A 27,528-nucleotide genomic window follows, 5' to 3' on the forward strand; every position below is an offset into this window, starting at 1 on the left:
CAGACCCCTTGCGCGCGCGCACACACACACACACCTGCGGTCCAGGTGCGATCGCCTTCTCCCGGCATCCCCCACCCTCCACCGCGGCCGGGACACCGGGCGGCTGGGGGCGGGGCCGGCCCAGAGGGGGCAGGGCGGGGGCGGAGCCACTGCCGAGGGCCGGGCGGCCGGGCGGTGGCGCGCGGAGGACGCACGGGCGGCGGGACGCAGGGACGGCGGCGGCCGGAGCGCGCGAGGCGGGTAGGACCTGAGTGAGGTTGGGTCGGGGTTCGAGTCCGCTTCGGGGTTCGAGCGTGGTTCCCCATCCCACCACCCCCAATCCCGGGGCGCGGCGACCTCGCCGTTCTCTAAGAGCCGCTGCCTCCAACTCCACCGTCTAAGTCCAAACTTTTCGTACTTTGAATGTCTGGTTCCCCGCGTCTCTGTCCCCTCCCCGTCTTTGACTCCGTCCCTGCTTCTCTCCCCCGGCCGCATCCTCCTCCGTCTGTACTTCTCGCCCAGCCCCTTTCCCGCATCACTGCCCTTCTTCTGCCTCTTTCTCCCATCTCGGTCCTCCTGTCTATCTCTCTAGCCCCGCTCTGTCCCCCCTCGCCCTCCTCGGCGGCCGAGCCGAGCCAGGCCCCAGACGGCGGGAAGGCGTCCGGGCGTCCGGCCGGGCTGGGCCTCGGCCTGGCTGCTGGGCCGGCGTGGGGAGCGGCAGCTGTTTGCCATTAGCCCGGGACCCCGCAGGCCCCGCCCCCCCCCCGGCACGGGGCGGGGCCACCCTTGCCCCCATTTTTGGGGCGGGGAGACCCCAGAGACGTCAGGCTTTGGCTGGGAAGAAGGGCTTCTGGGAGACCCCGCGGGACATTCAGACCCACCGGGGACCCCGCGCCTCTTTCCGTGTCCCCTCTTGGAGTGTCCCGCCTCCCTTTTTCTCCATCTCTCCTACCCTGTGTTTCCTTTTCTGTACCCTTAGGGTCCCATACAGGGAGAGGGACTTCAGCTGCCACACTCCCCACCTCCATCTGCTTTCTAGACCTGCCGTCATCCTAGCACATAGAGGGTGGTCAGATGACTGGAGACCCTCAGACCTCAGTCTCGGTGGGAGATGGGCAGAGGGATGTGGAGTTGGGGGTGAGGGTTGTGTGGCCCTGGCAGTGGGGAATCTGCCAAGCTTAGGTTCAAGTTCAGACCCAGCCACTTCCTCCTGTGATGATCCTGGGCAAGTCACTGGACATTTCTCTGCCTCCGAAACGGGGGCCTGATGAGAATGTTGTGATCAGATCAGTGGCTGGAGGATTATTACGGTTATCACTCTCCTTGGCCGCTTTTCACCTCCAGGGGCCACCACGGGCTATTCGAATTCTTCCTGCCGCCAGTCTCTCTCAGGTCTCCAGAAAATACTTTTGATCACTTCCTGGTGTGTAGGGGGTGAACCTCCAAGCAGGTGAAAACTGAATTTCATACAATTGGTGACTGTGCTTCAGGCGTTGAAAGACAGACGTGGAGACAGAGGGAGAGAGAAGTGGAGCGAGACCAAGACGGACGTGGAGGGACGCGGAGAGACTCGGAGAGACGCAGAGAGACGCGGAGAGACGTGGAGAGACGTGGAGAGATGTGGACAGACTAAGCAAGAGGCGAGCAGGGTGTGAGACAAGGACAAGCTTGGCCGCCCCTGGAGCCCCAGCCCCGCCTTCATGCCCGGCAGGTGCCCTGCCTGGCCAGTCCTCCCAGGTACCCACTGCCCTGGCACCCATAGACCAGGAAGGGGCCTCCTTGGTGGGATGGGCTGGGGCCTCTGGAGCAGGGCAGCTAGAGGTCAGACAGCAGAAAGGACTGGCCAAGCTCAGGCTGAGTGTTGGGGACAAAGGGGTCCTGGCTGGCCTCCAGGGCTGAGGAGGGGTTAGTGAGAGGCTCTGATTGTCCCTCCCTTTCGCAGCCTCCAGGCACCCTCTCTTACTTCCTCCCCCCCACCCACTCCCATGACTACCCTGGCCACCACTCGGCCTTCTATCCCTGCTGCGCCCCCGAGCCGAGCCGGACGCATCCTGGGGGGGCAGGAAGTTCTCGTGTAGCCCGGCAGCGAAACTGTTTATTTTTAGAGAAAATTGTTTCCATAAAGAGGAAAGGCTTTGCTCCTCACTGCCTCCCCCCAACTTTCCCTACCGCCCCCACTCTGACTGGCCTGACCCCGCTCTACTTTGGGGTCCCCTACCCTGAGCCCCATCTCTCCTTCCGCCCCTGTCTCTCCATGTTCTCAGATCCTTGCAGGAAGACTGTCTCCCACTTAGTGCCCCAGTCCCCTGCCCACCTCTGCCTCCATCTGTCCCTGTAGCCAGCTTCTGGCCTGGGCTGAGAGGAGGGGTGCAGGAAGGGTGGGGCCTGTCGGGCTTGGGGCCCCCCAGCCCAGGGCCTTGTGGAGGCGGGGCTGTGGGAACAGCTGGAGCCTGTCCAGGGGCCGGACAGATGTGCGGGCGGCAGGGAGGTTTGGCTTCTTTGTTCCAGGCCGCAGGGACCCTCCCCCCCCAAACCCCTTTCCAGAAGCCCAGCTGGTGTGTTCCTATGCATTGGGGGGGGGGGGTTGGGGAAGGGGATATTTGTGAGGGAGGGGTAGCCCCATCCCCGCCCCCCTTCCCCCGCAGACTCCCCCTGACTTCAGGCTCATATCTGCTCTCCCCAGGTCTGCCTCAGCCCGCGCTGCAGGTGATCTGAGTCATAGGCCCCAAGGGACTCTTGAGGAACGTCTGCAGAAGAGAGGATGGCCCAAGTCCTACACGTTCCGGCCCCCTTCCCAGGTCAGGCCCCTTCCCAGGTCAGGAGACTCAGCGAGAAAAGGCCCTGCCTGGGGGCCTGGGGGAAGGATATGGCCCAGCCTCTGGGGGAGGGGGTGAGGGGAGGAGGTGGGTATTGAGGGTAGAGCACAGCCCTGCCCTGAGGGCCTGAATGAGGGTTGGCTCTGCCCACAGGGGCTGATGGGGCCGACAGTCTTTCAGGGAAAGGGGCGGGTCCGAGTAGAGAGATGGGGGTAGAGATGGGTCCCCAGGGGGGGCTGTGGAGGGAGGAGGCACGGGCCTGCCCTGAGGGTTTCCAAGGAGGTGACCGGGCCTTGCGCTGACCCTGGAGTCATAGCTGAGCACCCAGTGGGCTCCCATCCCTTGGGCAAAGAGGCCCGGACCCTCCCCAGGATGTGAGTCTTCGCCCTGAGGAGGGGACAGCCGTGTTCAGAGGCTGTGGTCTTTCTTCACGCCCCAGGAACCCCCGGCCCAGCCTCCCCGCCTGCCTTCCCTGCCAAGGAGCCTGACCCACCATACTCCGTGGAGACTCCCTACGGCTACCGCCTGGACCTGGACTTCCTCAAGTACGTGGACGACATCGAGAAAGGCCACACGCTCCGGCGTGTGGCTGTGCAGCGCCGGCCCCGCCTCGGCTCGCTGCCCCGGGGTCCCGGCTCCTGGTGGACATCCACCGAGTCTCTGTGCTCTAATGCTAGCGGGGACAGCCGCCACTCGGCCTATTCCTACTGTGGCCGAGGCTTCTACCCGCAGTATGGCGCCCTGGAGACCCGAGCCGGCTTCAACCCGCGTGTGGAGCGCACGCTGCTGGATGCCCGTCGCCGCCTGGAGGACCAGGCAGCCGCGCCCGCCGGCCTGGGCTCCCTGACCCCCAGCGCAGCAGGCTCCACGAGCTCCTTGGTGGGTGTGGGGCTGCCACCGACGACCCCACGGGGCTCGGGACTGTCCACACCTGTGCCTCCTAGCGCCGGGCACCTGGCCCACGTGCGGGAGCAGATGGCAGGTGCCCTGCGGAAGCTGCGGCAGCTGGAGGAGCAGGTGAAGCTGATCCCCGTGCTCCAGGTGAAGCTCTCTGTGCTGCAGGAAGAGAAGCGGCAGCTCACAGTACAGCTCAAGAGCCAGAAGTTCCTGGGCCATCCCACGGGGGCCCGAGCCCGCAGCGAGCTCTGCTTGGACCTCCCAGAGCCCTCCGAGGACCCGGTGACGCTCGAGACCCGGAGCGTGGGCACCTGGGTCCGGGAACGGGACTTGGGGGTGCCTGACGGGGAGGCAGCCCTTGCCGCCAAGGTCGCCGTGCTGGAGACCCAGCTCAAGAAAGCACTCCAAGAGCTGCAGGCAGCTCAGGCTCGGCAGGCTGACCGCCAGCCCCAGGCCCGGCCACCACCAGACAGCCCCATCCGCGTGGACACTGTCCGGGTGATACAGGGCCCTCGGGAGGTGGAGGTGGTGGCCAGTACAGCTGCTGGGGCCCCTGCACAGCGTGCTCAGAGTCTGGAGCCCTATGGGACAGGGCTGCGGTCCCTGGTGACATCTGGAGGGGTCGAGAGCCCTGCTGTGTTCCGGAGCCATGAGGTGGTAGAGACAGTGTTCCCAGCATCCACTGCGCCCACTGGCAACATCCACCTGGTGAAGAAGATCAGCATCACGGAACGAAGCTGTGATAGGATGGCAGGTGAGCCATAGTGGATGGGGGGAGGATGGTGGAGATGTCGTTTTTGTTCCTATGAATGCCATGGTCTGACCCCAGCCGCGGCCTTCCATCAGACCAACCACTCTGGCTCTCAGAGCCTCTGTTTTTTCACCTGCAAAAAAGGGGACAGTTTGCAACTAATTCTGGGCTGTAGGGAAGCATGCAGAAAAATTGGTATCTGATTAAGTGTGCATTTTCGTGTCTAGTACATTGTACGTATCCAGAAAACAGGAAGTATTTGAGAGAGGGTCCCTAAGACTGTTGGTTTGTTGGGCCAAAAAGCTCATCCAATTTATTCAGTAAATGGCAGAAACCAATTTCAGACTAGTGTAGGTAATGAAAAGGAAAAGTATTACTCATGTAACTTAGTGACAGCTTCAGGTATAGCTGGATCTAGGTGCTTCAGTATCATCAAGGATCTTTAACTCTCTTCTCTGCACCTTGGGGTCTTCTTTATCAGGTGAGTGAAAGTAGCCCCACCACTCCAGGCATCTGTCCTTCCATATCAGTGGAAAGTGAGCCTCTCAGTCGAAATAATGCCAATTAAAAAATCCCATGGGTGCCCCTCCTTGGCTGGTGGCAGTTATGTGCCCGTCCCTGAACCAGTCACGGTGTCCCTCACTGCCCAACCCCAGATCCTAGGGGTAGAGGCATTCCACCCAAGTCCTGTGGCCTTTGAGGGAACAAAAGGGTGCCCCCCCTCCCAGAGGAAGTGCTGAGTCCTCATGCCAGGAAAGAGGATGTGGGATCTGCAATATGACAGCTGCCCTACTATTGCCACCCTTAGGCTTCTGGGAGAAGCTGTTGGAATGATTCATAATAATGACAGCTGTTCTTTATCAAGTGCTAGCCTGTTGCCAGGTGCTGTGGTAAGGGTTTCACTCGTGGAAGGCTGAAGAGTATGGGGTTTATACTCAAGCCACCTGTGTTCAGATTCTACTTCTTGATGTAGGGACTAGGTGAAGTCCCTAGGTGAGGGACTTCACCTCTCTGAGCCTCAGCTTTCCTGTCTATAAAGTAGTGTAGCGATAGTCCCCACCTCCAGGACTCTTTGGATTAGCGGGCACAGTGAACCCCCAGTCCCTGCTCGTTGCTTTTTCTGTTGATAATTTTCAGGCCCATTCTGCTTCTAGCTGGGGAAACTGAGGTTCAGGGAAAAGTTGTACTTGCCCTGGGTCACACAGGAAGCAGCTGAGCCAGGATCTAGACTGAGGTCAGCCTGAACCTACAGAGGGCTGAGAGGTAAGGCTCAGGTCCTCATCCCAATCTCCAATGTCAGAGCCCCACAGCAGGACCCCGGGGCACAAGCTGTAGGGTGGGGACCCAGCTGTGTTTTCTTGCTTTTCCATGTTCCTGGCCAGCTCCAAACACCACTCCTCTGTTCTGTGTCCATCGCAAACACCCGGCCCTTTGACTCTGGCCCCCAGCCAAGGGCCCTGCCCAGCTCAGCCTTGGGATTTCTGAGAGGCAGCCTTCATTCCAGACATGCCGCCTCAGGCAGCCATGGGACTCCCTACCTGCAGGACACCTATAAATAGTGTCTCTCTGCAGGCTGCTGCCCCCCAAAGTTCTTCCATGTGTGTCACTTAAGTCCTTGCTGCAGCCAGTCCCAGTCTCTGTTTTGCTGGGGATGAACTGGAGTGTGCTGGTTCATTTCAGTGTCCTCGCATTCGGCAGACTTTCATCGAACGTTTGCTGTGTGCCACACTCTTCTACTCACTGGGAACGCAGCAGTGAAAAAGAGGCTGTATGGGGCGCCTGGATGGCTCAGTAGGTTAAGCCTCTGCTTTCAGCTCAGATCATGATCTCAGGGTCCTGGGATCGAGCCCCGTGTCGGGCTCTCTGCTCGGCAGGGGGCCTGCTTCCCCCCGCCCCTCGCTCTGCCTGCCTCTCTCCCTACTTGTGATCTCTACCAAATAAATAAATAAGATCTTTAAAAAAAAAAAAAAAAGAGGCTGTACGGTAAGCAAGAGAAGCCCTGTAATAAATAAGTGAAGAAATATCATTTCAGAGACAATGTGTTTGAAGGCAGATGAAGCAGGCTCACGGGCCAGGCAGCACTCTATGGGTTGGCGGCCGGGGCTCTAGTTCTGATTTCCCTGCTCCCGAGTTCTGTGCCCTTGAGCCAGTTACTTGACCTCCGTGTGCCTTATTTGCAAATTGGGGGTCATGACAGCCCAGTGTCACCAGATCAGCTCGAGGTATAATGCGTGTGTTTCTATCGCGTGTTCCGTGGCGTCAGGCTGTTGGCTCTTGGAGCCAAGACGTGAAAGAGAAGAGGCAGGCCCTTGGCACAGAGGTGGGAAGAAGAGTGTTCACAGCAGGGGCAAAAGGTCCTGAAGTGAGGAGGGGCTGGAGCACATCACGGTGTGGAAGCAGGTGGAGTGGGATGAGGCCAGAGAAGCGAGGTCCAGAGATAGTGGAGTATCAAAGATGGGTCCTGTAGGGCTTTCAGACTGGGGCGAAGCCCTGTGAAAAATGAGATTAGATAGTACAGAACTTGACAAACATTTGGACTGTGGGTTTAGGTCGGCCAGCTTGATGGGTAGATCCGGGAGTACTCCCTGGAGGAGGCGGCAAGGAGACCTTCTCTGCCATCTAGAATTCCCTCATTGCCAAGGAAGGGAGGGGAGGGTGAGAAGCAGCCCTCCCCCTAGGCTGACAAGGATGGGTCGGGCTGGGCGGGCAGAGGCCTGGAGGCCTCAGCAAGTCCCATCCCCCCACCTTCCAAGGACACCCCCAGCAGATCACTGGGAGAAGGGGCCACTGGGCATGCCCATGGGGTGTGGGGGCTCGGAGGCTTTGAAGTGTACTTTGCTTCCATTCAAAACATATTCCTGTGACGGCAGTTCATATTCTTTGTGGAAAGTTTGGGAAGTGACAGAAAAATCTGGAAAGCAAAACCCCCATAAACCCACCACCGCCCAGACACAGCTGTTGTCAGCACTTGCTCTTAACTTCTGAAAAAAAATTTTTTTTTAAGATTTTATTTATTTATTTGAGAGAGAGACAGTGAGAGAGAACATGACCGAGGAGAAGGTCAGAGAGAGAAGGAGACTCCCCATGGAGCTGGGAGCCTGATGCAGGACTCGATTCCAGGACTCCGGGATCATGACCTGAGCCGAAGGCAGTCGTCCAACCAACTGAGCCACCCAGGCGTCCCTCCTTCTGAAATTTTTAATGCAGAAAATAATACGTATTTTTCAACAGCAACAGGGAACAGATAGTGATGGAGTGTGTTGTCTTGCATTATTTGACTTTGAAAAAGCAGTTAGGCAGCCTCCCTAGGGGGCCTGAGCATTTTTAGACGCCCTTTTCATATTTTAGTTCATTTACCTCCCCCAAGGCACCTGGAGGCCATGGTGGGTGGTATTTTCATCCCCATTTTAGGGATGAGGAAATGGAGGCCCAGAGTGATTGCCCACTGTTCCTGAAGCCAGGATTCAAACTTCGCCTTTGGTTTCTTGGATTTAACATGATCCCAAAGGCATTACTTCTCATTAAAAATTCCTGGGATGCCGCATTTACTGGGCAGCCGTGGAGGTCATTATCATCCGTGTTACGCAGAAACCCCTCACATCTCCTGTTTTCTCTGGGAAGGTTTCTGGAAAAGCTCTTTTTTTTTTTTTTTAAGATTTTATTTATTTAATTGTCACAGAAAGAGAGACAGAGAGCACAAGTAGGGGGAGCATCAGGTAGAGGGAGAAGGCGGCTCCCTATTGAGCAAGGAGCCTGATGTGGGACTTGATCCTAGAACCCTGAGAAGATGATGACCTGAGACCAAGGCAGATGCTAAACCAACTGAGCCACCCATGTGTCCCAAACTTTTTTTTTTTTTTTTTTTTTTTTGGCCACCTGTGTGGCTCAGTCGATTAAGCATTGGCCTTCGACTCAGGTCCTGATCCCAGGGTCCTGGAATCAAGCCCCGAACTGGGCTCTTTGTAAAGCAGGGAGCTCACTTCTCCCTCTCCCTCTGCCACTCCCCCTGCCTGTGCTCTCACTCCTTCTCTCTCTCAAATAAACAAATAAAATCTTAAAAAAAAAAAGATTTGTTTATTTGACAGAGAGCACAAGCAGGGAGAGTGCCAGAGGGTGAGGGAGAAGCAGGCTTCCCGCTGAGCAAGGAGCCACACATGGGGCTCCATCCCATCATGACCGGAGCCCAAGGCAGACGCTTAACCAACTGAGCCACCCACTGGCCCCTGGAGGACTGTTTCTGAGGCCCATGATTATTGCCAACTTGCTTTGTACCCCTGTGGCCTCGCTCCCTTCCCACCCTGGGTGGCTGAGTGGTTTACATTTTTAAGAATTTCATTCGGCCCCGGGCGCCTGGGTGGCTCAGGTCATGATCTCAGGGTCCTGGGATCGAGTCCTGCATCGGGCTCTCTGCTCAGCAGGGAGCCTGCTTCCCCCTCTCTCTCTGCCTGCTTCTCTATCTACTTGTGATTTCTCTCTGTCAAATAAATAAATAAATAAAAATCTTAAAAAAAAAAAAAAAAAAGAATTTCATTCGGCCCAAAGGAGACCCAAACTGAGTTCATTTAAATTCTTCAGCTCACGGCGACCAGCTCCCTCGGTCTGTGCACACCAGCTCTCTCGTTTTTTTGTTGTTTTTTTTTTAAAGATTTTATTTATTTATTTGACAGAGAGAGATCACAGTAGGAGAGAGGAAGGGAAGAGATCACAGAGAGAGAGGAAGGGAAGCAAGCCCCCTGCTGAGCAGAGAGCCCGATGTGGGACTCGATCCCAGGACCCTGAGATCATGACCTGAGCCGAAGGCAGCGGCTTAACCCACTGAGCCACCCAGGCGCCCCAGCTCTCTCCTTTTAACTTGATTTTTTTTCTACCTTCACCTTCCACCCTCATTGTGGAGGGTCGGTAAATATTTTCAGCTCCGTGGGCTGCCTGATCTTTGTTAGAATGGCTCAATTCTGCTTGCTTCTTCTTCTTTTTTTTTTTTTTTTTAATTGCCAAGAGCTTATTTTTTGCATATTTCATGTATGCATTTTAATGAGTTTAGTGCTTCAGTTCTGTGTAGCTCGTAAGCCTGGACAATGTATAAAGGAACAGACGTGGCTGTGTGAAATTTGGTTTCATGTAATTTTCACATGTCCCAGAGAGCATTCTTCATTGTTTTTTTCCAACCATCAAAAATGCAGAAATGGTGCCCACGGTCCGTCGTTGGCCAACCCCAGCTCTCTGCTGTTCTCACTCCCCACACCCCCCCACAGCCCGTGTACTATCATTCCTTGCAATCCACCTTCCAGAAGCTTATTTAGACATTTCAGTGTCCTTGAAAAATATGCTCTGTGCATGCTTGATTTCCTAAAATGGTATTGTGATTTCCGAAGGAAAAATCTTGCCGTTTCTTTTTTTTTTCTCTCTCTCTCTCTCTTTTTGAACTCTCCACCCTGATGCTTCTACCTCGGGCTTGTTAATTGTTTTTTTATTTTTTATTTACTTATTTATTTATTTTTAAAGATTTTATTTATTTATTTGAAACACAGAGAGAGATCACAAGTAGGCAAGAGAGGCAGGAGGAAGCCGGCTCCCTGCTGAGCAGAGAACCCAATGCAGGGCTCAATCCCACAACCCTGAGATCATGACATGAGCAGAAAACAGAGGATTTTACCCACTGAGCCCCTTGTAACGATCGTGTAGCCTTCTGTCCTAGGTGTATGCTACGCTTTTCTTCTCTGTGCCGCCTCGGTGGGCACGTGGGTGACTTTCAGTTCCTGGCTGTCGTGAGCCGTGACCGCGTTATCTGCACATGTCGCCTCCCCTGGGGTTGCTGAATCACAGGGAATTCACCACTTCACTCCACGTTTTGTCTGATCCTTTCTGGGAAAGCTCTCCCTGTCCACACTCCCATCACCCACGCTTGGATCCAAGGTGCCCATTTCCCCCACATACCTACCGGTGCGAAGTTTTCTCTTATGTTTTGCCCATCGACGCTGGCGCAGAGTGGTATCTCCTTGTTTTAATGTGCATTTCTTTGATTATTTTTGGTAAGATTTGGCATCACCATACACGTTTAATAAGATTCCTCTGCGAATCACTTACTTTTAGCCTTTGTCCGTTTTTCCTCGGGTGATTTTGAGAAGTTCTGGCATATTCTAGAATTAAGGTTGGCAACCACAGCCTTTGGGCCAAATCCAGCCCGTTGCATGTTTTTATAGACTCCCAAGCAAAGAAGGGGTTTTTATGTTTTTAAATCGTTGAACAATAGGAAAGGAAGGACATTTTGTGACATGAGCACAATTATATGGAATTTAAATTTATCATGACTTGGCCACTCCCGCTGATTTGCATACTGCCCAGGGCTACTTTTGCAACTGAGACCCTCTGGCTTCCATAATTGAGAATATTTATTGTCTGGTCCCTTACAGAAAAAATTTATTGAGTCTCATTGTAAAAGATAATCCCTTGGTCATTTCTGGCATTGTGAATATCGTCCTATAGCGTGTACTGTTCTGTCATTTAATTTTGTCTGTGAGGGTTGTTTTTCTGTTTCTGTTTTTGTTTTATGAAGTAGAAATCTTCATGTCGGATACAGTTAAACACATCGTATTTTTCTTTTCTTCTTTAGTTAATTTTTAAAAATTTTTTTAGGTTTCATTGAGATGAAATTGGCATGTAGCATTGTACCCATTCAAGGTACACAAATAATGATTTCATATTTGTATATATTGCAAAGTGATGATCACAGTAAATTTAGTTAACATCTGTCAGCTCACAGAGTTTCCATGCTGGATAGGACATCCCTAGGATTTATTTATCTCATAACTGGAAATTTCTACCTTTTGACCCCCTTCTCCCATTTCCTCACCCCCCTGTCTCTGGAAACCACCGTTCTGATCTCTGCATCTAGGAGTTTGGTTTTTTCCAGCTCCACATGTGAGTGAGATCATCTTGTATTTTTCATATGTAGTTTGAGGTTGGTTTGTTTTTAGGAAGAGTGAGCAGGGAATAGGGAGATGGATAGAGAGAATTTTAAGTAGGCTCCAGGACCGCATGACCCTGAGATCATGACGCCAGCCAAAGTCAAGAGTCAGACACCTCACAGACTGAGCCATGGAGGTGCCCCATCTTTGAGGATTTTTTTTTTTTTCAGACAGAGATTATAAGTAGGCAGAAGCAGGGAGAGAAAGAGGAAGAAGCAGGTTTCCTGCTGAGCAGAGAGCCCGACCTGGCTGGATACCAGGACCCTGGGATCATGACCTGAGCCGATGGCAGAAGTTTTAACCCACTAAGCCACCCAGGCACCCCTCTTTGAGGAATTTTTGAAGGAATCTTCCCCCTCCTGAGGCCCCCAATACTTTGTTACATTTTCATCCGGTAGCTACATTGATCCTTCAGAGTTTTTGCATTAAGGTGTGAGGTAGGGATCCAGCTTGGTTTTTCCTGGGTCGAATCAGCTGCCTTTTCCCAGCGTCACACCCCAGAGGCCACCTTTCCCACCAATTTATGGAAGCCCCTTTGTCTTAACCCCAGCTTCCCTCAGCTGGGGCCTGGGTCAGGCCTTCTGGCCTTTGCTCCTTGGGCACATTTCTTCCCTCTGCAGTGCATGCTGTGTGGGCCCTTGTGGCTGTTTGGAATGGCCTACTCTCTCCTCAGTCAGCTTCCCCATCTTTGCCCTCTTGGGTAAAGTTGTCTTAGCTAGTCGTGGACTTCAGTTCTTCCGTGGAAACTGTGGTATCGCTTTGCCTCATTCCTTCGTAGAATGACACTAATACCTGTGATCGGTTTTATTATTGTTATTGCTGTTTTAGCGTTAAGCATCTGACTTTGAACTCCTCGCACTGGAAGGAGCTGTCCAAGCTTTTCCAGACAAGGGCCTGCTTTTCCCTGGAGGCAGAAGGGGCTCTGGTTTGCTCTATTTCTTTTTTTTTTTTCCTTCCCCCTTCACTTTTAAAAAAATGTGGTAAAATACATATAACATTAAACTGAGCACGTGACCCACTTTCAAATGTCCGGTGGCATCAGTACATTCACGTTGTTGTGCAACTGTCACCAGCATCCGTCCCCAGAGCTTTTCCATCTTCCCAAACTGAAATTGTCCCCATTAAACACTGACTCCCCGCTCCCTCCCCCGGCTCCTGGCGCTCACCATCCACTTCCTGTCTCTGTGACTGCAACTCCTCTAAGGACCTCACATAAGTGGAGTCATAAGTGGAGTCCTGCCTTATTTGTCCTTTTGTGACTGGCTGCTTTCACCGCACAGAATGCAGGACCTCGCAGGTATTGGAATTAGGAGTCCGGAGCTCTGGGCCAATCACCCAGACGGGGAACTGGCCTGTGTGTCTCCTGACACAGCCCGCTTGGCCCCAGAGTCGTTTTGTTGGTTGGTTGGATGTGAATTTATTGACAGAGTTTAAAAAAGAAATCAGGAGAGTCACAGAAAAACCCCAGGGTGTGTCTGGTTTCCCCCAGGGGCTTGGGCTGCGGTTCTGGAAGCCAGCAGAGCCCACCACGCCCTGGGCTGGGCGCCATCGACCGTCTGTGGCTGTGTCTCATCTGTTCTTCATGCTTTCCTTGTGCCGACTGTTGGCTCTCTCTGCTCTTAACTCCAGTGGTCATGAACTTGAGAAAGTCTTCACTGTGCCAAAAAAAAAAAAAGGTGTAACTTTTGGGGCACCTGGGTGGCTCAGTGGGTTAAAGCCTCTGCTTTCGGCTCAGGTCATGATCCCAGGGTCCTGGGATCGAGCCCCACAACGGGCTCTCTGCTGCGCAGAGAGTCTGCTTCCTCCTCTCTCTCTACCTGCCTCTCTGCCTACTTGTGATCTTTGTCGAATAAAGAAATAAAATCTTAAAACAAAAAAAAAAAAGTGTAACTTTTAAAGGGAATTTAAAGGAACTCGTTCACAGAGCGCATGCCCAAGGGTAGAAATGAGATGTCCTGGGGGAAACAGGCACACGGAAGCCACACGTGGCCTGGGGGAGCCTGAGGCAGGCCCTGAGATGGGGACAGCCACTCATAGTGGCGCCTCTGTTCCTGGCTCCAGGTTGGGGATCTTGTCCCTGCCACCCCCCACTCCCACATGGGCAATGAGCACCCTTGGGACCTAGTGCCCACAGAGTCACCTTTGTCCTCTGCTCAACCTGAAAAAACCTGGGTGGTTTTTTCAAATTGTGGTAATGTATATACATCATATAAAACTTACCATCTTAACCATTTTATTTTAATATCTTTATTTTTTTTCAGCAGGCTCCATGCCCATCGTAGAGCTTGAACTCATGACCCTGAGATCAAGCATCCCATGCTCCACTGACTGAGCTGGCCAGGCGCCCCGCCCCCATCTCAGCATTTTCAAGTGTCCGGTTCAGTGACACTAAGCACATTCACACTGTTCCGTGACCGTCCCCACCCTCCATTTCCAGAATATTTTCATCTTCCCAGACTGAAAATTACCTGGGTGGGGTGTTTTTGTTTGTTTGTTTTTTGAGATTTTATTTATTTATTAGAGAGAGAGTGAGTGTGAGCAGGCATGCTCCTCGGAGTGAGGTGGGAGGGGCAGAGGGAGAGAGAGAGACTCTGCACTGAGCTCGGATCCCACTCCGAGTCTCAATCCCATGACTCCCGAGATCATGACCTGAGCTGAAACCAAGAATCAGACACTTAACCAAACGAGCCACCCAGGCACCCCTACCTGGGTGGGCCTTTAATTTTTATTTTCTGAGGCCCCTGGGGGACTCAGTTGGTTGACTTGTCTGTCTTCGGCTCAGGTCATGATCCCAGGGTCCTGGGATCGAGCCCCGCATCTGGCTCCTGCTCAGCGGGGAGCCTGCTTCTCCCTCTCCCCCTGCTCATCTCTCGCTCACTAACTTTCTCTCAAATAAATAAATAAAATCTTAAAAAGCATTTATTTCCTAATAACCCTTATTGTTTCTTTTTCCTGATTGTTATAGTGTTACTAGCTTCCAAATTCAGAAGGGAGCGGTGATATCTATAATACAGCGTTGCTTTTGTTGAAATACTAATAAATCTTATGAAAGTAGTGCTTACAGTTCTCTTGAATTAACAAATGATCCTTGAGCACTATTGATGTTACAGGCATCGTTCTGAGCCTCCTTTCCCCCTGACATTTTGTCTTCAGTCTGCACAACACCACTATGATGGAGAACATGTCATTCTCCTGAGGCACAGAGAGGTTAAGCGCCTTACCTGAGGTCACACAGCTTGTTCATGGGAGAATTGAGTCCCTACCATGACGGGGAGTCTGGCTCGGATAAAAGCTTGTTTCCAGACAGCACTCAGTGTGATGGGGGGGGGGGGTGCTGGGCCACAGCCAGGACTGTAGAGTCACAGTGTCCTCCCTGTCCCTGACCAGCTGCCAGTGCAGGCAAGAGACTGCTGTTGGAATCGGATTCTGCTGCTCATTCACTGGGTGACTTCAGGCAACCTTCTGTGCCTCAGTTTCCTTTATCTGTAACAAGAATCTCGTGGGTGGGGAAGACTCATGGAAGCACCCAAGCCTCAGCCCTCTGAGCGCCTGGCCCGGGGCATGTGACCCCGAGGAGGCAGCTCTAACTGCGGGGGTTACCCACAGTGAGCACCTCTTCTCCTGCCCCTGCAGGGCTCCCGCAGGATCCAGCAGAGGCCTCCTCATCACCCCCAGGGGTGGCGGCGAACCCCCCAGCGCAGCCTGAGAAGAGCACGGGTGGAGTGGGCACCCGCGAGCCTGCTGACACAGAGTCCACCAGGCACGCGGCCCCGCGCGGTTCAGAGGCAGCGGGGGGCGCAGGTGAGTGAGGGTGGCCGCAGGGGACAGGCCCGGCGGGTACAGGGCCTGGCTTTGGGAGATTCTTATGCACCTCCCCCATCCTCCCCAGGCGAGCCCCTGGCAGGTGTGCGGTCCATCATGAAGCGCAAAGAAGAGCCCGCAGACGCCGCGGCCCACCAGAGGAGCCTGCAGTTTGTGGGGGTCAATGGGGGGTGAGAGGAGCCCCCGCCCCCACCCCTCGCTCCCACCCTTTCCTCAGCTTCTGCCCTCCTGCTGATTCCTTGGTTTTTCATATCCAAGAACGTGCCCCGCTCTAGGCCCCGGACATCTCTTCACTCCTTTAACCAAGGCGCTGTAGACATTTGGGGACACTGAGGCACACAGGGCTGGATGCCTTGCTGGAGCTCACACAGCAACTGGGAGTAGGCACCCCCAAGCCTGTGCGGTGGCTGCTGCTCCGCACTGGTCCTCCTAAGATGCCAGGCTCGGCTCCTTCCTTGATGGAGCTCCTGGTCCAGTGGGGCCTCGGGCACTGGCGCGCAGTTCAGCCCCGATGGGGGATGGGGATGGGGACGCTCGGAGGCCCCAGGCTGCTGGGGAAGGGGAGGAGCTAGCCAGCCGAGGGAAGAGGGGGGTTGGGAGGGCAGTCCCGGTGGAGGGCACAGCCTGGAAGGCTGTCGGGGGAGGCAGCGGTGACATCCATGAGAAGCAAAAGGTGTAGGAAGTGGTAGACAGGGACAGTCTGGGGGCCTTGAATGCCACACCCAAAGCCTAGACGTGGTCCAGAGGCAGCAAGAAGCACAAGAGGGACCTGTCTGCAGTGGGGTGAGGGTCTGGCACAGTGAGACCTGCATAAGGGGTCAAGGAGTAGAAGGTGAGCCCAGTACTTCTCCCCTCCCACCCCAAGCACGGTCGCAGCCCTAGCTAGTGTTTCTGGAGTACTTACTGTGCGCCAGGCCCTGTGAGGCTCATGCAGCTGTTACCTGTTTAACAGTTGGAACCAAGGTGCGGAGAGGTCAAGGGCTCAGAGCCCATGTCCTTTCCCACATGCAGTGTCTCCTCACTCCGCCCGTGCTTCCGTCCCAGATACGAGTCCTCATCTGAGGACTCCAGCACGGCAGAGAACTTCTCAGACAACGAGAGCACAGAGAACGAGGCCCCAGAGCCAGCGGAGAGGGTCCCAAGTGTGGCCGAAGCCCCGCAGCTCAGGCCCTCGGGGACGGCAGTGGCCAAGAGCAGCCAGGAGGAGCGCCAGCCGTCTCAGGAGAGTCAGCAGTTGCCCGTGGTGGAGGGAGCGGCGGGAGCAAGTGCGGAGGAAGAGATCCGGTCAGTTTTCTGCGGGGGAGGGACTCGGAGGGGGTGAGGTAGGTGACCTTCGCCTCAGATCTCACCATTCGTGCCCTCTGAGGGTATTTCCCATCAGTCATGCACACCTTAGTCTGAATTAGCGAACTAGCACTTTCTCCTTCTGGCCATCAGAAGGTCTGCAGGCTTTGATAAAGGGCCTGATGTGGGTAGTTTGGACTATTGGAGTTAGAACTGAAGGGGCAGACAAAGTCTGTCCTTAAGCCACTCACTGTCTTTGGGACATATGCCCCACCTGCTTATCCCGTTGGTGTCTTTTCTCCCCCTGGTGAACAATCTGCCCTCGGGCCAAGATTTCTCTATCCATCACTGCCTGCTTGGAATAAACGTTAGCCTGCGTGTCCACTTTCTCTTAGGATATGTCGGGGTCAGCTGGGAGGCCAAGGTGAGCACTCCGGAAGTAAACTTCTCTCTTATCTGCCCCTGGCAGGATGGAGCTCAGCCCCGACCTCATCTCCGCCTGCCTGGCCCTGGAAAAGTACCTGGAGAACCCCAATGCCCTGACTGAGCGGGAGCTGGTACGGCGGGGCCCTGGGCCTGGGGTCCCCTCCTCCCCTTCCGCCCCACTACAGCTTCTCAGGCGCAGTATCTCCCTGGGCCAGCCTCACAGGGACTCCAGGATCCAAGCCGAGAGCTCGGGAAGGGGTGGGGGGTTAGTGCTGGAGTCAGGCCCTGGAGAGGGGCCGGGGCGGCAGGAGGAGCCGGAGGATGGTTGCCTGCCAGCAGTCCTGACCTCCGGTTCCTGTTGTTTTGGGGGCTTGAGGGAAGGCAGTGCCACATGTCTCTTCCCGGGGGCCTGTACTTGCCTTTGAAGACCAGGATGGAGATGTTCACGCCTTCCCTGGGGGCACAGCTGGGCCTTTGGTGCCTGGAGTCCCTTTAGAGTCTTTGTCTGGGAGGGGGCTGGGGGTGACTCTGGGGGGGGCTGCTTCCGCTTCTCCTGGAGGCTGTGGCTCAGGGTGGGGGTGTCCACACCCACACTCCTCGCCCGGGGCTTTGTCAGGGGTGGGAGGCAGTGAGGAGCAGGCTGCGGCCGCCCTCATGCCCCTCCCCTCCCCCCCACACTGTGGCCAGAAAGTGGCCTACACCACGGTGCTGCAGGAGTGGCTGCGCCTGGCCTGCCGCAGCGACGCCCACCCCGAGCTCGTGCGGCGCCACCTGGTCACCTTCCGGGCCATGTCGGCGCGCCTGCTGGACTACGTGGTCAACATTGCCGACAGCAACGGCAACACGGCGCTGCACTACTCCGTGTCCCACGCCAACTTCCCTGTGGTGCGGCAGCTGCTGGACAGCGGTGAGTGGGGCGGGGGCGGCTGGGCTGGATGCTCCCCCATCCTGGATGGTCTGATGGCGGCGCTCCAGCTGTCCTCTTGAGGAGCACACCGGCCTCCCCGTCTGATGGGGGAGATGCTGCTGTCCCAGTCTGGTGGGGGTGACGCTAGCCTCCCTACCCGTAGCCCCAGCAAACTGAAAAAAGCACACATGGCCTCAGGGACAACACGTACACCTTTCAGGTTCCCTCCTCCCCCCAGGAATCCCTGTGTGATGAAGGTGACACTGCTGGAGCCCTGGTCTGAGAAAAGGGCATAGCCTCCCATCTGGGACTTAAAAGTACACGGTCCTCAAACAGGCAGGGAGAAATCTGCCCCTCCCTGGCCTAACAGGGAAGATACAGCCTCCCAGACTGATGAAGGAGGCCGAGCCCACAATCTGATGGAGAAAATACAGGCCATGCTGAAGGAGACTGGCTCTTCCAGACCAGTAGAGGAGAACAACCCCTATGATTAGCCCTAAACCTGGGTACCCATGGCAGTGTCTCCAAGCTGATGGACCAGACACAGTCTCCCCCTTAGAAGTCCCTCCTCTAATGGGCAGTGTGGCCAGAGGTGGAGACGCTGGGGCAGAATGGGGCTCTCAACGTGAGAGGAGGGAGGAATCTGGCCGCCGCTGGGGGAGATGCTGCTTGGTTCTCGTGGGCCCCCCCCTCAGTTTTGGGGTCTGAGGTCCCGTGTCCTCCTTGTCATCCCCCCCAAGGTGTGTGCCAGGTGGACAAGCAAAACCGTGCTGGCTACAGCCCCATCATGCTCACTGCCCTGGCCACCCTGAAGACCCAGGATGACCTTCAGACGGTCCTGCAGCTCTTCCGCCTCGGAAACGTCAATGCCAAAGCCAGCCAGGTACAAGCCCACATGTGATCTTATTCCGTACCCTGGGGAGAATCCCCGCTCCACAGACAAGGGAGCCAAGGCTCAGAAAGGCACCCATTTTCTCACGGCCAGACTAGAACAAGTGGGACTTGAACCTTGATGGTCTAGCTTTAGAAATCCAGTCTTTTTTTTTTTTTTTAAAGATTTTATTTATTTATCTGACAGACAAAGATCATAAATAGGCAGAGGCAGGCAAGGAGAGAGGAGGAAGCAGGCTCCCCGCTAAGCAGAGAGCCCGATACAGGGCTCGATCCCAAGACCCTGGGACCATCACCTGAATCGAAGGCAGAGGTTTTAATCCACTGAGCCACAGGCACCCCAGAAACCCATTCTTTTTTTTTTTAAGATGTTATTTACTTATTTGACAGAGAGAGAGAGCATAAGCATGGGGAGCATCAGAGGGAGAGAGGAGAGAGAGAAACAGACTCCCCACTGCGCAGGGAGCCCAATGTCATGCAATCCTGGGACTCCAGGATTCCTGGATCCTGGGACTCAGGATCATGACCTGAGCTGAAGGCAGGTGTTTAGCCAACAGAGCCACCCAGGTGCACCCTCATTGCTGGCTTTTCTGTTGATTTAGTTCCTTAATTTAAAACAATTTCAAGGGATGCCTGGGTGGCTCAGTTGGTTGGACGACTGCCTTTGGCTCAGGTCATGATCCCGGAGTCTCGGGATCGAGTCCCACATCAGGCTCCCAGCTCCATGGGGAGTCTGCTTCGCTCTCTGACCTTCTCCTCGCTCATGCTCTCTCTCACTGTCTCTCTCTCAAATAAATAAATAAAATCTTTAAAAAAAAAATTTTTTTTCAGGGGGCGCCTGGGTGGCTCAGTGTTTAAGCCGCTGCCTTCGGCTCAGGTCATGATCCCAGGGTCCTGGGATCGAGCCCCGCATCGGACTCTCTGCTCGGCGGGGAGCCTGCTTCCTCCTCTCTCTCTCTGCCTGCCTCTCTGCCTACTTGTGATCTCTGTCTGTCAAATAAATAAATAAAATCTTTAAAAAAAAAAAAAACAATTTCAATAGTTTATTTTAACTGAGGTGAAATATACATAAGATTATCCACTTAGGGCTACCTGGCTGCCTCAGTTGGTAGAACATGTGACTCTTGCTTTGGGGGTCCTAGGTTTGAGCCCCATGTTGGGAGTGGAGTTTACTTAAGGGGAACCTGGGTGCTTAGCTGGTTAAGTGTCTGCCTTCATCTCAGGTCGTGATCCCAGGGTCTTGGGATCGAGTCCCGAGTTGCTTCCTGCTCAGCAAGGAGTCTGCTTCTCTTCTTTTCCCTCCCCCTGCTTCTGCTCTCCTTCTCTCTCTTTCTCTAAAATATAAATAAAATCTTAATTTAAAAGAAACTTTTTAAAAAAAAGATTTTAGGGGCGCCTGGGTGGCTCAGTGTGTTAAGACGCTGCCTTCGGCTCGGGTCATGATCTCAGGGTCCTGGGATCGAGTCTCGCATCGGGCTCTCTGCTCAGCCGGGAGCCTGCTTCCATTCCTCTCTCTCTCTGCCTGCCTCTCTGCCTACTTGTGATCTCTCTCTGTCAAATAAATAAATAAAATCTTTAAAAAATAAATAAATAAATAAAATAAAAAATAAAAAAAAGATTTTATTTAGGGATGCCTGGGTGACTCAGTGGGTTAATAAGCAGCTGGCTTCGGCTCAGGTCATGATCCCGGGGTCCTGGGATCAAGTCCCGCATCAGGCTCCTTGCTCAGCAGGGAGCCTGCCTCTCCGCCTCTGCCTGCCTCTCTGCCTGCTTGTATGCTTTCTCTCTCTCTTTCTGAGAAATAAATAAATAAAATCTTAAAAAAAAAAGAAAACATTTTATTTATTTATTTGACACAGAGAGTGAGATCACAAGTAGGCAGAGAGGCAGGCAGAGAGAGAGGGAAGCAGGCTCCCTGCTGAGCAGAGAGCCTGATGCGGGGCTCGATCCCGAGATCATGACCCGAGCTGAAGGCAGAGGCTTTAACCCAGTGAGCCACCCAGGTGGCCCAAAATTTTTTTTAAAAAACAGGGTGCTGGGTGGCTCAGTCAGTGAAGCGCCCAAGTCTAATTTTGGCTCCAGTCGTAATCGAGCCCTGCGTCAGACTTGTTAGACTCGGGGCTGGGCGTGGAGCCTGTTGAAGATTGTCTCTCCCTCTGCAGCCCCCTGCCCTGCACATGCATGCACTCATTTTTTTCTCTCTCTGAAAATAGTAATAATAATAATTTTTTAAAAGATTATCGCTTTTAAAGTATACAATTTAGTGGTATTTAGTACATTAACAATGTTGTTCAACCATCATCTCTGCCGACTTCTAGAACATTCCTGTCACCCCAAACAGATGCACTGGGCCATTAGCACGGATTTCCCATTCCCCCTCCACCTGCTCCTGGCAGCCACCAGTCTGCTTTCGCTCTCTCTAGATTTGCCAATTCCGGATAGGATCATGTGGTATCGGTTCTTTTGTGTCTGGCTTTTCTTCCAGCCAGCATAATATTTCCAGGGTCCACCTGTGGTGCCGTGAGCATCAGTCCTTCATTCTCTTCTAAGGCTGAATAATATTCTGTAGGTTGTTTTTCCATTCATCCACTAATGAACGTTGATTTAATTTTTATTGCCATTCAAGTGACATACAGAAAACTGTACAAGTCTTAGCTCAATAAATGTATACATGTATATTGACCCCTGGGAGCAAGGAAATTGGGGGTGGGAGTGGGTAGGCAAGTAGCACCTCCCCAAAGAGGAAACATTTTAACACCAGACGTGAGGGATCAGGAGGAAGAGTGCAAAGGCCTAGTGGTGGGAGGAATTGTTTGAGATCTAGAAGGAGGCCAGGTGGGGATACCATTACCATCACAGTACTTGGGAGCTATAGAAGGTTTCAGAGCAATGGTGTCCTGCCTTGGGGCCCCGCATGGTCTATAAACCTGTTCCTTGCCCTGCCTAGGCGGGGCAGACGGCCCTGATGCTGGCGGTCAGCCACGGGCGGGTGGACGTGGTCAGGGCTCTGCTGGCCTGTGAGGCGGACGTCAACGTGCAGGACGACGACGGCTCCACAGCCCTCATGTGCGCCTGTGAGCACGGCCACAAGGAGATCACGGGGCTCCTGCTGGCTACACCCAACTGTGACATCGCACTCACTGACCGAGTGAGTTCCCCGCCCGAGGCACTCCGGGGAGGGCGGGCGCACCACGCGGGGCCTCCTCATAGCAGTGGATGCTTTTCAGGACGGGAGCACGGCTTTGATGGTGGCCTTGGACGCCGGGCAGAGTGAAATCGCGTCTATGCTCTACTCCCGCATGAACATCAAGTGCTCAGTGAGTGTCACGGGCAGGGCAGTGGGGAGTGGGGGGCACTCTGGGCGGGGGCGGACGGTTAGGAAGGGCTGGTGCCGTTTAGGACCCATGTTTATTGAACTTTCCTCGTGCTCCCGTGAGGAAATGAGGCATGGACAGCTGAGAGTATGTAGCAGTATTTGAACCTGGACCTGTCTGGTTCCATTTGAGACCTGTCCACTCACTTGAGAAATATTTACAGAGCACCCACTGCATGATAGGCCCTGGGAGCCACAGCCCTGAACCAAACAGGAAACGGTTTTGGCCGCCCACAGGGCAGGTATCAAACACCAACAGAGCGGATATCGTAGCAAGATACAAAATACGCAGATTAAAAAAAAAAATATATATATATATATATATATATATATATATACACACATGTATGTGTGTTTCTGTGTGTGTGTATATGTATACATATATATTTACAGATCAGTATATCACACCAGATGACGATAACTGCTGGGAAAAAATCTGAAATAGGACAGGAGGGGACATTGAGAGATGGGGGGCTACTGAGGATATGGGGGAGTGAGTTATGTGGCTGTCCAGGCAGAAGGAGCAGCCAGTGCAAAGGTCCTGAGGCAGGAGCATGCTTGAGGTATTTGAGGAGCATCAAACACAGTGCGTGGAGATGAGTGCAAGGAGGTGACACCATGACTACAGGCCCTTGTGGGCTGCAGTGAGGACTTTGGCTTTTCCTCGAAGCAGTGTATTCAAGGCCTTGGGATATCTTACTGTAAAGAAACCTAACTCATGTCTAACTTGGCATTTCTCTTATGTGAGCACAGAAATCAGGGTTTTTGACAAATGATGCCTGTTAGGAGCGCCTGAGTGGCGCAGTTGGTTAGGCATCTGCGTTCGACTCTCAGGATCCTGGGATCCGGTCCTGTGTCAGGCTCCTTGTTTGGCGGGAAGCCTGCTTCTCCCTCTGCCTGCAACTCCCCCTGCTTGTGCACTCGCTTTCTGACAAATAAATAAAATCTTTAAAAAAAAAAAAAATGATGTCTGTTAGCAGAACATTTTTTGGAAGCCTAACAGGAGGATAATTTTGGTCCTTGCTGTATCATAAGTGCCTAATGGAGGAGAGAGCCATTCTAGTCTGAAGGGGGAGACAGGGGCACTCCTCCTAGGTCTCTAAAGCAGTACTGATCTTGTCTGATGGAGGAGACAAGCTCTTCTAGTCTGATGGACGGCATTCTAGGTGCCTCTCAGCCATGAGGTCTTGAACCATACATGAGAGCCCAATTCAGCTGCTTAAAGTACAGTTACCCTTTCCAGTTTTCAGGTGGGGAAGCAGAGGCTTAGAATGATCACGTCCCTGGACCCGAGTCTCACAGATAGGAGGGGGTGAAGGCCCCGAGGGCCATCTGTCTCCAGACCTTGGGCAGGAAACTCCCTGTTCCTTCCTCCTCACTCTTCCTTGCATTCGCCCTGGCCTCCCTGTGGCACATATAAGCTGCGGCTTGAAGGTGACATGGTGGGTATTGATTATGGTGACCCCCCAGACGGTCCGGGAGAGTGAGGGTCCCTGAGCTAAGCCTTCCATCATCCACATGACTTCCAGGTTCTTACTGAGGCTCTAGGTCTCCCCAGCTTCATTCCCCCAGGGTGTTGGGACACCTGGGGCTCAGTTGCAGTGCTGAGGGCATCACCTGGGGCGCAGCTCAGCCTCAGTTTCTTCAACTGGAAGACGGGGGTGATAGGACCAGGTGTGGAGCTGTTGTCTGATGTGTGGTCCCACTCCCTGGGGCTCCTGAGGGACAGACCCCAGTCCTCCATCACTGTCCACCTAGACCACTGCTGTTCCCTCCATCCAGGCTGCCTGGCTTCCACCCTCACTGCTGCCTTCAGTCTGTACTCCCCCCAGCAAGCAGGGGTCACTTTGAACACCTGAGTTAGGGTACAGCCCTCCTCGGCTCACAGCCCTGTGTGGCTGTCCCCCTACATGGAGAAAAAGCCAGTCATCCCCAGAGCCCACCCAAGCCCTGTACAAACACCCTCACCTCCTCCTCTACTCTGTTCCTCTGCCCCTTGTTCAATCTGCTCAGCCTCTCCGCTGCTGCTGCTGCTGCTGCTGCTGCTGCTGCTGCTGCTGCTGCTGCTGCCGCCGCAGGGCCTTTGCACTGCTGGAAAGCCACACCTCACTCAGCTCAGAAGGCCCCCTGCCTGGACTACCGCTCTCCATTCTCATTCCCCCCGCTGTCCTTTATCTGTAATGAAAATCCTCCTCAGCCTCCATGCCCTTCTCTCAACATCCCCTCCTTAAGGCACAGGGACCAAGTTCTCCTGTTCACTCACTTCAGCCCCAGGGCCAGCCAACCTAGCTGGCACCTTGCAGGCCCTGGAAATGATGTCAAACAAGAATTCTGCTTCTTGTTTCAGATTGCCCCGATGTCTGATGACGAAAGTCTTGCGTCATCCTCAGCCGAAGAGTAACCAGGAGGGAGGCCAGAGGCAGCCGTGCCGCTCCGGGCCAGCCAGCCCCAGAGCCAGCCGGCCCTCGGCCTTCATCCCTTGTCTCCTTCCTCGCCAGCCCCCACGGAGACCTACCAAAGCCCACGTCTCAAAGGCAAGTGGGTTCTTCTTCTGCTTCCCAGGAGCCCTCGACAGCAGCAAAACTGCAGCCCAAAGTGGGTTTTTCCTGGTATGCCAGTTCAAAGCCGCCGCAGTGCAGACTAAAGCTAAATTCTTCCATAAATTGGCGCCAGCGGCTGATGCCGGGCTGTGGGTTTATGAAGAACAGGGAGAACAATCAACTGGCAATTATGGACGGAGCAGGGTGAAAGGGAAAATCCTGTATTTTTGAGTCATTATCAGGGGAGGAGAGGAAATCATATTCCTTGTTGCCAAATTTGAAAGTCACTGGAATCGCATATTTTCATTTTAATCCTGAATGTTGCTATGCACGGGTCACGTCTGCGGGGCCTTAACGCGTCCCCTCCCCCATCCCACCCCACATTTCATTGTCTGCCGTATAATAGTGTTTTGTCCGCTCCCCCCAGACCGCTTTCTTGGGAGAATTTCCTTCTGGTCTCTTCGCAAAACAGATTCTGTCCTTGCCACTCAGGGCAGGAAGCTGAGTCCTTCCTTCTGCTTTCAAGTAAGAGGGCTCAGGACCCAGCAGCCGAGATGTGTGAGCCGTGGACACCGAAAAATCACCCAGAAACCCATCCCCTCCCTGCGTGGAGGCCCTGGCACATATTAATTTTCCTCGAAAATCCTGCAGGCCTGGGTATGCAGGAAATGAATCGGGTTCCCAGAGCAGCTGCTGAGTCCCTGGGCTTAGAACCCTGGTAAAAGGGCCGCCCTCCGGCTCCCTAGACTCCAGAATTTCCCGTCGAAGGGGCGGGGTGGGGGGCGGCGGACAGGGCATGCGCGCGCTGTCCAAGCAGAGGGCAAGCTGCGAAGACTCCATGTGTGCACAATTACAAGTTGGCTGCCCCCGAGGGCTCCCAGCGCACACTTAAAGAGACAGGGCTTTGCCGAAAACCAAACAAGGACCAGCTGGAGGTTTTTGTTTTGGGTTGTTTTTTTTTGTTTTGTTTTGTTTTAACAACCTACAGGCTTTCCGGAGCTGCCTGGCACAGAGCCTGCTGGAAGTAGGGCTCGCCAGACACACGCAGTTTCCTCCATGGCCTGTTCTGTCCCCCAGAAATCTTAACATCATTTTCTTTCCAGTTCCTTCCTTTCGTGAACCCCCCCCCCAAAAAAAAAAAAAAAACCTGGGGTAGGGGATGGGTTCGGAACCTTGGGAAGTGCCTTATGACAGGGAGTTGAGGTCCCCAGCTCATAGGGGTCCCGTGCCCTCTCGGCCGGGTCTCTGCGCTCAGCCACCAGTGACGGAGCCAAACCACAGCCCTGAGTGCTCGCGTTCATTCAGTAAAGCGGGGCGCTGGCTGCTCTCTAGAAAGGGGGGTTTCTTGGCTTGATGGGCTCTGGCTTGCTTTGATTGTGACTGAAGGGAGGTACTGGACGCAAAAGAGCTTGGACGGTCGACGGGTTGCGTGTGCGCATGCGCGCGCTTGTAAATCAGAGAGGGCGCAAAACCAGAGCGGACTGGGGGCGGCTTTGAGAAGTGGTACCAGAGTTGTATGCCTGTGTGTCTGGCCCCAGAGCCAGCAGTGAGGTTTATTTTAAGCTCCTAGAAGCAGCTCATTGACAATCCCCAGCCGCCACCCCCCCCCAACCCCCAGATAAGTCCGCATTTATCTCTGCTTTCCCCTCCCCTGCCGGTGGGGCTTAGAGTGCGAGGCTCCAGGGAGGTCCCACCCCCACCCCCCCCACCCCCGTGCTCTTCTCAAGTGTATCCATGACCTTTAACTTCACTTTCCGACCACGGTACGTCCATAAAGACAGTATTACACTTAAATGAAGTATTCCTTTTTGTAATCGTGTTGTAGAAGGTAAAGGAATTTAATAAAGCTATCTTATGATACCGTCCACGCGGCAGCCTCTGGTCTTTGTCTTGCTGTACTCCTCTTTAAGCTTCTAGATTTTTTTTTTTTTTTTAAAGATCGTATTTGTTCGTCAAAGAGAGCACAAGCAGGAGAAGCTGCAGGCAGAGGGAGATGCAGGCTTCCCCGCTGAGCGAGGAGCCCCACGTGGGACTCATACCAGAAACCTGGGATCATGACCTGAGCCAAAGGCAGCCGCTTCACCGACAGAGCCACCCAAGTGCCTCTCAAATAGATCTCTTTTTGGAAAATGGACTGATTTGGGGACGCCTGGGTGGCTCAGTGGTAAAGCGTCTAGATGGGTTTCAGCTCAGGTGGCGATCTCAGGGTCATGGGATGCAGTCTTGTGTCCAGCTCTGCGCCCAGCTAGGAGTAGGCCTGGGATTCTCTGTCTCCCTCTGCCCCTCCCCACACCCACAGGGCTCTCTTTCCAAAACAAAAGAAAAAATAAAATTATATGGACTTATTTTAAACAACATTAAAAGTGACAGAAAAGTAACAATAATGTATAGTAAACTCCCTTCTGCTCTGCACTACTCAGGCACTTTTCCAAGTGGCTATTTCCATTTAAATGTAAATTAGTTATAATTGTTTTGTGCTCCGTAGCCACCGTGGCTACCAAATCAAAACTGGAGATACAGAACATCACCATGGTTGGAGAAAATTTTTTGGTTTTTTAAGATTTATTTATTTGGGGCGTCTGGGTGGCTCAGTGGGTGAAGCCTCTGCCTTCGGCCCAGATCATGATCTCAGGGTCCTGGGATTGAGTCGCACATCGGGCTCTCTGCTTAGCAGGGAGCCTGCTTCCCCCTCTCTCTCTGCCTGCCTCTCTGTCTACTTGTGATCTCTCTCTGTGTCAAATAAATAAAATCTTTTTTTTTTTAAGATTTTATTTATTTATTTGACAGAGAGAGATCACAAGTAGGTAGAGAGGCAGGCAGAGAGAGAGAGGGAAGCAGGCTCCCTGCCGAGCAGAGAGCCCAATTTGGGACTCGAAC

General features: G+C 53.8%; 1 protein-coding gene across 3 annotated transcripts; it reads left to right on the forward strand.

Moving 5' to 3' along the window:
* KANK2 (KN motif and ankyrin repeat domains 2) lies at positions 1 to 25,774 on the forward strand. 3 transcript variants are annotated; one of them, XM_082731370.1, is made up of 13 exons: positions 1 to 45; positions 1,470 to 1,716; positions 2,663 to 2,777; positions 3,235 to 4,446; positions 15,042 to 15,209; positions 15,298 to 15,400; positions 16,275 to 16,514; positions 16,984 to 17,071; positions 17,628 to 17,847; positions 18,588 to 18,730; positions 21,686 to 21,886; positions 21,966 to 22,055; positions 24,459 to 25,774. In XM_082731370.1, exons 3-13 carry the CDS (start codon positions 2,741 to 2,743, stop codon positions 24,510 to 24,512), a joined length of 2,556 nt encoding a protein of 851 aa, XP_082587496.1. In that variant the 5' UTR covers positions 1 to 45; positions 1,470 to 1,716; positions 2,663 to 2,740; the 3' UTR covers positions 24,513 to 25,774. The 3 variants fall into 3 exon arrangements, with proteins under 3 accessions (XP_082587496.1, XP_082587495.1, XP_082587497.1); XM_082731369.1 differs by lacking the exon at positions 1 to 45 and adding an exon at positions 153 to 240; XM_082731371.1 differs by lacking the exons at positions 1 to 45; positions 1,470 to 1,716 and adding an exon at positions 157 to 240.
* The last annotated feature ends 1,754 nt before the right edge of the window (positions 25,775 to 27,528 follow it).

Source organism: Mustela nivalis (genome assembly GCF_964662115.1).
Source record: "Mustela nivalis genome assembly, chromosome: 1".
NCBI lineage: Eukaryota > Metazoa > Chordata > Mammalia > Carnivora > Mustelidae > Mustela > Mustela nivalis.